At 41.3% G+C, this 9,917-nt stretch overlaps 1 protein-coding gene across 1 annotated transcript in view; it reads left to right on the top strand.

Moving 5' to 3' along the window:
• Nucleotides 1–9,917, top strand: part of HELLS (helicase, lymphoid-specific) — a 60,239-nt gene that overhangs the window by 4,672 nt on the left and 45,650 nt on the right. Inside the window, 2 exon segments of the mRNA XM_011988458.1 lie at nucleotides 2,691–2,813; nucleotides 6,353–6,409. Coding sequence (XP_011843848.1) covers nucleotides 2,691–2,813; nucleotides 6,353–6,409 — 180 coding nt within the window.

Below are 9,917 nucleotides of genomic sequence, written 5' to 3'. Positions count from 1 at the left end.
GTTTGTTTGTTTTGAGACGAGTCTCCCTCTGTTGCTAAGGCTGGAGTGCAGTGGCATGATCTTGGCTCAGTGCGACCTTTGCCTCCCCGGTTCAAGCGATTCTTCTGCCTCAGCCTCCCAAGTAGCTAGGACGTGCCACCACGCCTGGCTAATTTTTTTTGTATTTTTAGTAGAGACAAGGTTTCAACATACTGACCAGCCTGGTCGCAAACTCCTGACCTCGTGATCTGCCTGCCTCGACTTCCCAAAGTGCTGGCATTACAGGCGTGAGCCACCGTGCCTGGCTGTATCTAGTTATTTTAAAAATATGTGCTGGCCAGGCACCGGCACATACAAAAATTAGCTGCGCATGGTGGCAGGCGCCTGCAATCCTAGCTTTACTAGGGAGGCTGAGGCAGAGAATTGCTTGAACCCGGGCGGAGGTGGGGGCGGGGGCGGAGGCGGGGGCCAGCCAAGATTGCGCCACTGCACTCCAGCCTGGGCAGAAGGAAAATGTAAGGCAATATGAAATGATATCTTAGAGATATTGACAAGCTGGAGCAGCAAAACTACCGAAGTGCTAGGGCATCATTTAGAGTATAAAAATGAGCTTATATCCCGCATTTCAAACACTCTGTAAATGCTCAGTTACTTTTCTCTAAGTTGAAACCACCAATTACTGGGGAAAGGGGCAGTTAGATTTTATTGGTTGACTTTGTGTTTTCATTAATCCTTGTTGAAAAGTAGGGGAGTTGGTTTAGTTGAGAAAACAAAATACTAAAAAATCTGCCACTAAACTCTTTTAAGAGTTTGTCTAGACTGTATAAAATGAAAGATATCTACTATGTAATCTCTGAAAGTATTTTTAATTCTAAAGTTAAGTGTGATTTTTAGTGCTCTTGCTGAGGCCAATGTTGCTTAATTCAGGAACTTCTACAGTAATTGACAAAACTTGAGTTCTTCTGCTCTCATTTATCTATCCTTCAGACCCCTCAGATGTTATCTATTTCCTGAAATCTGACTTCTCTGATCTTAGTGATTCTTAGACTTTTCCAGGATTTAGATAGTACTGTACAGTTTGCTGCTATGTGTATCTGTCTTTAATACTTGTTGTTTTCAGATATATTAATGCCTCATTTGTTGTATAAATCAGACTTTCTGTCTTCTACCAGTTATGTAATTTATATAATTGTTGCAGTACATGTTTGTTGATTTACTAGGCTGGATTGATGTTACAGAATTGGTAATCTTGGTTGGGCATGGTGGCACATGCCTATAATCCCAGTACTTTAGGAGGACAAGGCAGATGAATCTCTTGAGTTTAGGAGTTGGAGACCTGCTTTAGCAATAAAGCGAAACCCTGCCTCTACAAAAAAAAAAATACAAAAATTAACAGGGCATGGTGGCATCTGCCTAGAGTCCCAGCTACTTTGGAGGCTGAGGTGGGAGGGTCCTTTGATCCTGGGATTTCAAGGCTTCAGTAAGCTGCAATTGCACCATTTACAGCATGAGACCCTGCCTTAAAAAATGGGGTGCGGATGTTAATCTTGGCTAGATGTCTGTTTTGATTGTTAGGATGAATTGTGTTCATAGTATTTTTCTAAAATGTTCTCTCCAGATAAACTTGTTTATTCATCTCAAACAGGGAGAGACTCTGAAAACTTGTCTTAGAATTTCCTAGTGTCACCTAGGCAGTTACTTTTTATGAGGGTCAAGTGCAAAATAAATCAAAAATTTCCCTTCTCTGTACGTAACAAGGTAATGTAATAACATGGAACCACAACATCAGTGTTTTAGCAGATTACACACTTAAGATTGAAAATGGCTACATATTTTTTTTTTTTTTTGAAATGGCGCCTCTTTCACCCAGGCTGGAGTGCAGTGGTGTCATCTCAGCTCACTGCAACATCGGCTTCCCGGGTTTAAGCAATTCTCCTGCCTCAGCCTCCTAAGTAGCTGGGACTACAGGCATGTGCCACCACGTCCAGCTAATTTTTATATTTTTAGTAGAGATGGGGTTTCACCATTTTGGCCAGACTGGTCTCAAACTACTAACTTCAGGTGATCCATGCTCTTCGGCCTCCCAAAGTGCTGGGATTACAGGTGTGAGCCACCGTGCCTCGCCCCAATTTTTTTTTTTTTTTTAATTGATATAGAGTTTTGCTCTTGTTTGGAGTGCAGTGGTGTGATCTCGGCTCACTGCAACCTCTGCCCCCTCCCCGGGTTCAAGTGATTCTCCTACCTCAGCCTCCCAAATAGCTGGGATTACAGGCATGCGCCACTGCGCCTGGCTAATTTTGTATTTTTAGTCGGGACGGAGTTTCTCCATGTTGGTCCGACTGGTCTCGAACTCTCGACCTCAGGTGATCCTCCCGCTTTGGCCTCCCAAAGTGCTGGGATTACAGGTGTGAGCCAGTGAGCCACTGCACCCGGCCTTCAGTTGTTTTTTAAATAGACCTTCCAACTCAGTAGATGCCAGAAACCATGTGTTCAATATTTGAAATTATAATATTTTGATATATAAACTGCATCTATCAGATTGCCTGTTGAACCCAAAAACTTTTCTTTTTAACAGTTATTCCAGTTTTTGATTTGAAAAAGTGTTTGGTTTAAAAAATGTTACTTTAGCCATTTTTATTAAACTTTATGCCAAAAAAAATCAATGTATGTCAGAAAGTGTTCATAATTATGGAAGTTTTCTCTTTGGATAGGCTCGCATGTCTTGGGATAGAGAGTCGACAGAAATTCGGTACCGTAGACTTCAACATTTGCTTGAAAAAAGCAATATCTACTCCAAATTTTTGTTGACGAAAATGGAACAGCAACAATTAGAGGTATGTATATGTAACTGACTATAAGTGAAAGCTTAAAAAAATTTAAAAATAGCTTTATTGAAGTGTACATTATATACACTAAAATATACAGATTTTAAGTGTACAGTTTGCTAAGTTTGACTAGTAAATATATAGATCTGTGTAACCACCAGCACAATCAAGACACAGTGCATTTCCATGAACTCCAAAAAATTGTCTTGTGCTGACAGTGATCCCAATGGCTGGTGTCCAGCAACCACAGTGCTTTCTGTCACTATAGACCAGTATTGTTTTTTCCTAGAAAATTGTATAAATGAAATCATGGTATTGTGCTTTTATGAGTAAATAGTTGGTCTTCATCACCATTTGCTGGTATAGAACTCTTAAAATCCTTGGAATCTTCAACGTTGTGTGTTTTTTTTTTTTTTTTTTTTAATGCTAATGATCAGTGGCTAGCAGCCCTTAGGTAGCTTCAGGATGGAAGCCTAAGAAAGACAAAGCCTAGATTAAAGACAAATTGGGATTTAGCCTCACCCTCAACCTTGAGGGAAAAAAGGGGGACTGAAAGTTAAGTTGTTCACCAGTGGTCATGATTGAATCAATCATGTCTATGTTATGAAGCCTTAATTAAAAACCCAAAAGGGCTGGGCGTGGCTCATGTCTGTAATCCTAGCACTTTGGGAAGCCTAGGTGGGTGGATTGCTTGAGCCCGGAAGTTTGAGACCAGCCTGGGTAACATGACAAAACCCTATCTCTGATAGACAGATTAGCTAGGTAAGGTGGCATGTGCCTCTAGTCCCAGCTACTTGGGAGGCTGAGGCAGGAGGAGGCTTGAGCCAAGGAGATTGAAGCTGCAATGAGCTGTGATGGCACCACTGCATTCTAGCCTGGGTGACAGAGCAAGACCCTGTCTCAAAAATAAAACACAACAGGCTGGGGGCTGTGGCTTATGCCTCTGATCCCAGCACTTTGGGAGGCCACGGTGGGTGGATCACTTGAGCCCAGGAGTTCGACACCAGCCTGAGTAACGTAGTGAAAACCCGTCTCTGCCAAAAATATGAAAATTAGCTGGTCATGGTGGTGTGTGCCTGTGACCCCAGCTACTTGGGAGGCTGAGGCAGGAGGATCGCTTGAACCTGGGAGGCGGAGGTTGCAGTGAGCTGAGATTGCACCACTGGAGCACACCATTATGTCTGTCTTATTTTTGTATTTTTTGTAGAGACACAGTTTTGCCGTGTTGCCAAGGCTTGTCTAGAACTCCTGGGCTCAAGTGGTCTGCTTACCCTGGCCTCCCAAAGTGCTGGGATTACAGGTGTGAGCCACTGCGCCCGGACTATCATATTCTTTATAATAAACCAATAAACTTTAGTGTTTCTTTGAGTTCTGTAAGCTCCTCTAGCAAATTAGTCAAACCCAAAGAGGGGCTTGTGGGAACCCTGATTTATAGCTATTCAGTCAGAAGCACAGGTAAAGTGACTTGGGCCTTGTGATTGGCATCTGGAACTGGTAGGTAAAGTCTTGGGGACTGAACCCTCAACCTATGGGGTATGGTGCTGTCACACGGTAGATAGTGTCAGAATTTAAGTACAATAGAGGACACCTAGCCGGTGTCACTGCAGAAATGCTTTTTGATGTATAGGGAAAACCCCCACACATTGGGTCACAGAAGTCTTTTGTGTTGATTGTTGAGTGTGTAGGGAGAAACTGAGTTTTTTTTTTCTCAATATTCTTGCACATATGCACTCTTTGTCTTGTTACTTTTGCTCAGTGTATTTTTGAGATTAATTCATGTCATGTTTTTCTGTAGGTTATTTTTTTATTCCTGAGAAGGATTCCATTAAGAAATGTCGTTATTGGAGTGTAATTGACATACACTAAACTGCACATATTTAAAATGTACAATTCCCTAAGTTTTGATATAGGGATATACTTGTGAAGACATAACAATCATGATAGTGGACATACCCACTGATTCCAAAGAATTCTTTCGGCTCGTTTATAATTCTTCTTCCCCATCCCTACCCCATGTTCTATCCACAGATAGCCAATTGATCGGTTTTCTGTTATTATAGGTTCATTTGCATTTTCTGTTGGTGATGTGTTCTTTTAGCTTTCATATATCTGAATGTCTTCACTTACCTTCATTTTTGAAATACATTTTTACTGGTAAAGAATTGTTTTTCTTTAGTACTTTATTTCTTAGAGTACTTTAAAGATGTTTCACTGTCTCCTAGCTTATGTTGTTTCTGAAAAGTGAAAGTCCTGATAATATCTATATGTCTGTAAGCAATTTGATTGCCTCCCTCAATCCCATTACCTTTCAGACCTGTCTCCAGATGTGTTTCCTGTCTTGGGCTTTTGCCCTTGCTATTTTATGCCTGGAACCTTCTTCCTCTAAATAACTGCATGGCTTAACTTCATCTTCAAGCCTTGACTTAAATGGTTTCTAGATGAGACCTGCCCTCACAATTTTAAGAAAGTTGCTGACACACCTGATTCTCTTTACCTTGTTCTGTTCTTCCCATTGCACTTTTCATCTGATATATATCGTTTTTTGTATTTATTGTCTTTCCACTAGACTGTTACGAAGATTTAAAAACTTGTGCAAATTGAGAGAATACAGTAAGTCCCTGTGTTCCCATCACCCACATTTACCAATTATCAGTTTAAATTTTGCTGTGTTTATAAAATCTCCTTTTTTCTTTGTTTGAAACCCTTTTATTGCTTTTTTATGGTAAAGTAAAACAAATGGAAAAACAAATATTCAACTTAATGAGTTACACAACATCTACCCCTTTCATCACCTCTTGGAAATGGTTTGAATTTTTGGTGTCTTTTAAACATTTGTAAGAGTATGTCTAGAATAGCTTTTAGTCTAGGAATAAGTTGATCCCTTTCTTGAGCACTCTACTTGATGCCCTTTATATTAAGAGGACTTTCCACTTTGGCTGAGAGAATGTGAGGTATACCTTATTATGCCTGACCCCTTGGAACATGAGCGGTTCCACCTACTTCTTTCTGGTGACTTTTCTCCTGGCCTTGGTTACCATGCACTTACCAGTAGTCAGCCCGAGAGAGAGGTAACAGCTGCCTTTGTGCAGCTCTGTCCTCTCTGGTACTTGACCCTGGGAATGCTACTGCTTTGTTTTTTAAGTTTTTTGTTTTTTAAGTTTTGGGTTCTGTCTCCTCAACACAAAGAGACTGTTGGGCTCTGTTTGGAGTTTTCTCCATTATTTGTACTTTAAAATTGTATCAGGCAATAAGCTGGGCAGTCAGAAGATTAACCTTGTTTCCCTTTTGTCAATGTTTATAGTTCGTTACTGCATGTTGTCTGAAAACCACTGTTTAATAAATTTTATCTGGATTTTAGTTTAAGGCAGGATGGTAAATCTGTCCCATTAGTCCATAAAGGCTTGTTGAAGTACAAGTTCCTCCCTGTTTTTTAATTATGATAGACCTTAGTTTCTCATTGTAAACATAAGTTATTTGATAATTGATATGCGTTTTTTTTTTTAATGTTGCACTTCCCACTTGTGACATAAGAAAAAATTATCTTACAGGAACAGAAGAAGAAAGAAAAATTGGAGAGAAAAAAGGAGTCTTTAAAAGTTAAAAAGGTAATATAACCAGCCAGAATATTTTTTATGTCATTTAAATATTGAAGAAATACTTTTGTATTCTTCTGACTTTTTTGATCATCTGTTTAACTTTAACTTTTTTTGGGGGTTTTTTTTTTTGAGATGGAGTCTCGCTCTGTGGCCTCAGCTCACTGCAAGCTTTGCCTTCTGGGTTTATGCCATTCTCCTGTCTCAGCCTCCCTAGTAGCTGGGACTACAGGCGCCCGCCACCACGCCCGGCTAATTTTTTGTATTTTTAGTAGAGACGGGGTTTCACCGTGTTGGCCAGGATGGTCTTGATCTCCTGACCGCGTGATCCACCCGCCTCGGCCTCCCAAAGTGCTGGGATTACAGGCATGAGCCACCACGCCCAGCCTGTTTTCTCTTACTCTCACAACAGTTCTTATTAGGTAGAGGTACTTTTCTCCCCCATTTTACATAAATAGGCTGATGCAAGGAGATAAAGAACAGTCATTCTTCATTATTCAAGGATTCTATGTTTGTGAATTTGCCAACTCACTTAAATTTACTTGTAACCCCAGAGTCAAGATTCCTAACACCGTCATAGTCATTTTTGGACATGCTTATGTTCAGAGCAGCAAATAATTTTAGTCTTCCAATACATATGTTCCAAGCTCAGCTCAAACATGGGTTGCTACTGTATGTATGTCAAGCATATGTCCTTCTCATGGTCTTCATTTAGCACCATGATTTTTGCATTTTTGTGTGCTTTTCCTGGTGATTTTGCTGTTAAAATGGCCCCCAAGTGTACCAAAGTGCTGTCTAGTGTTTCTAAGTACAAAAAAGCTGTGCCATATGGAGAAAGTGTGTCTTGGGTAAGCTTCATTTAGGCATGAGGTACAGTGCTGTTGGCCATGAGTTCAATTTTTATTTTATTTTTATTTTTATTTTTATTTTTTTGAGACAGGGTCTTGCTCTGTCGCCCAGGCTGGAGTGCAGTGGCGCAGTCTCAGCTCACTGCTACCTCCACCTCCTGGGTTCAAGCAATTCTTCTGCCTCAGCCACCCGAGTAGCTGGGACTACAGGTGTGTGCCACCATGCCTGGCTAATTTTTGTATTTTTAGTAGAGACGGGGTTTCACCATATTGGACGGGCTGGTTTCGAACTCCTGACCTCGTGATCTGCCCACCTTGGCCTTCCAAAGTGCTGGGATTACAGGCGTGAGCCACTGTGCTTGGCCGGCCCTGAGTTCAGTATTAATCAACATATATATTAAATAAGATATCTTTAAAAACAGAAACACAAAGAAAACAGGGTTGTGTATTGTTGGTTGAAAATGTCATAACCAGAGTCAGGGACCCAATTGTATTTTTCCTAGGGGCAGTAAGTCATTAGTCATAGTGATTTTATTGAACCACAAGTACTGCAGATAATGAGAGCTGACTCTCATTATCTGAAATGAGAATTGCTGAAAATTATGGATTTGAACCCAGGATTAGTTTAAGAACTTCTACTTAGCTTCTATGCTAAACTGCCTTTATTTTTATTTATTTATTTTTTTGAGATGTAGTCTTGCTCTGTCACCTAGGCTGGAATGCAGTGGCGTGATTTCGGCTCACTGCAACCTCCACCTCCTGGGTTCAAGCAATTTTTTGCCTCAGCCTCCCAAGTAGCTGGGATTACAGGCGCCTGCCGCCGCACCTGGCTAATTTTTGTATTTTTAGTAGAGACAGGGTTTCACTATCTTGGCCAGGCTGGTCTTCAACTCCTGATCTCATGATCCTCTTGCCTTGGCCTCCCAAAGTACTGAGATTAAGTCCAGTTATTTGATTCTTAGGCTAGTTAATGGTGATGTTAAAATGCCTGATAAAGTATTTTGCAGACTATTTTGCAACAAAACCCATTATTTAAAACTGGTAATACTGCTAGGTGTGGTGGCTCACGCCTGTCCCAGCACTTTGGAAGTCTGAGGCAGATGGATTCCTTGAGGCCAGGAGTTCGAGACCAGCCTGGTCAACATGGTGAGACCCTGTCTCTGCTAAAAATACAAGAAATTAGCTGGGCGTGGTGATATGTGCCTGTAGTCCCAGCTACTTGGGAGGCTGAGGCACGAGTATCACTTGAACACGGTTGGCAAAGGTTGCAGTGAGCCAAGACTGTGTCACTGTACTCTAGTCTGGGCCATAGAGGGAGACTCTGTTCCTAAATAAATAAATAAATAAAACTGGTAATACTGAGTCTACTGAGAGAGAGTATTAAAAAAATAAAAATGGGCTGGGCATGATGGCTCATATCTGTAATCCCGGATCACCTGAGGTCAAGAGCTGGCGACCAACCTGGCCAACATGGTGAAACCCAGTCTCTGCCAAAAACACAAAAATTAGACGGGTGTGATGGCAGGTACCTGTAATCCCAGCTACTTGGGAGGCTGACAGGAGAATCACTTGAACCTGGGAGGCGGAGGTTGCAGTGAGCTGAGCTCATGCTACTGGACTCCAGCCTGGGTGACAGAGCAAGACACCATCTCTAAAAAAACAAAAAACAAAAAAACCGCTGATTCTTGACTCACTTGCTAATTTCAGAGACCTAGAGCTTTTTAGATTTTTATTTTCATAGAGACAGGGCTTCACTGTGTTGCCCAGGCTGGTCTCGAACTCCTGGGCTCAAGCTGTCCCCCACACCCACACCTTGGCTCCCAAAGTGCTGGGATTACAGGCATGAGCTAGCACAACTGGCCTTACCTAGGGGTTTTGAACAACATGCTTTTATTTATATGATAATTTTACTGGCTTAGTCATTTATTCCCTGCTCTTGAACCTGTTAATTTTAATATATCCTTCACTTTATTCCACCTAGCTGTTTATATCAGGGTTTTGATTTTTTTCCCCTCTGCTTTTTTCTTGAAGGTGTCAACTGTTCTGCCTACTCTAATGGCACCAGTCCTTTTTCGGTATTTTCTTGTTTAATCTTCAGACTTTGTAACTTAATTTAAAAATTCATTATATATATATTTTTGTCATTTTATCATACATATTGTTCACCTATTCTTGATATAATAGTTTCCCAACTCTTATTTTGAAACTTAAAAAAATTTTTAGAGGCGATGTCTCAGTAGCCCAGGCTAGAGTTCAATAGCTCCATAGTAGTTCACTACAGCTTTGAACTCCTGGGGTCAAGCCATCTTCCCACCTCAGCCTCCTGAGTAGCTGAAACTACAGGTGCACACCACCATGTTCAGCTAATTTTTACATTTTTTAAAGAGATGGGGATCTTGCTTTGTTGCCCAAGCTGGTCTTGCACTCCTGACTTCAAGCAGTCTACTACCTAGTCCTTCTAAAGTGCTGGGATTATAGGCGTGAGCCACTGCACCTGGCCAGAAACTGTTTCTTAACATCTCATTTCCAGGCCGAGCGCGGTGGCTCAAGCCTGTAATCCCAGCACTTTGGGAGGCTGAGACGGGCGGATCATGAGGTCAGGAGATCGAGACCATCCTGGCTAACAAGGTGAAACCCCATCTCTACTAAAAATACAAAAAATTAGCCGGGCG

Source organism: Mandrillus leucophaeus, unplaced genomic scaffold (genome assembly GCF_000951045.1).
Source record: "Mandrillus leucophaeus isolate KB7577 unplaced genomic scaffold, Mleu.le_1.0 Scaffold331, whole genome shotgun sequence".
Lineage (NCBI taxonomy): Eukaryota > Metazoa > Chordata > Mammalia > Primates > Cercopithecidae > Mandrillus > Mandrillus leucophaeus.
This window is presented reverse-complemented; position numbering and strand designations above follow the sequence as displayed.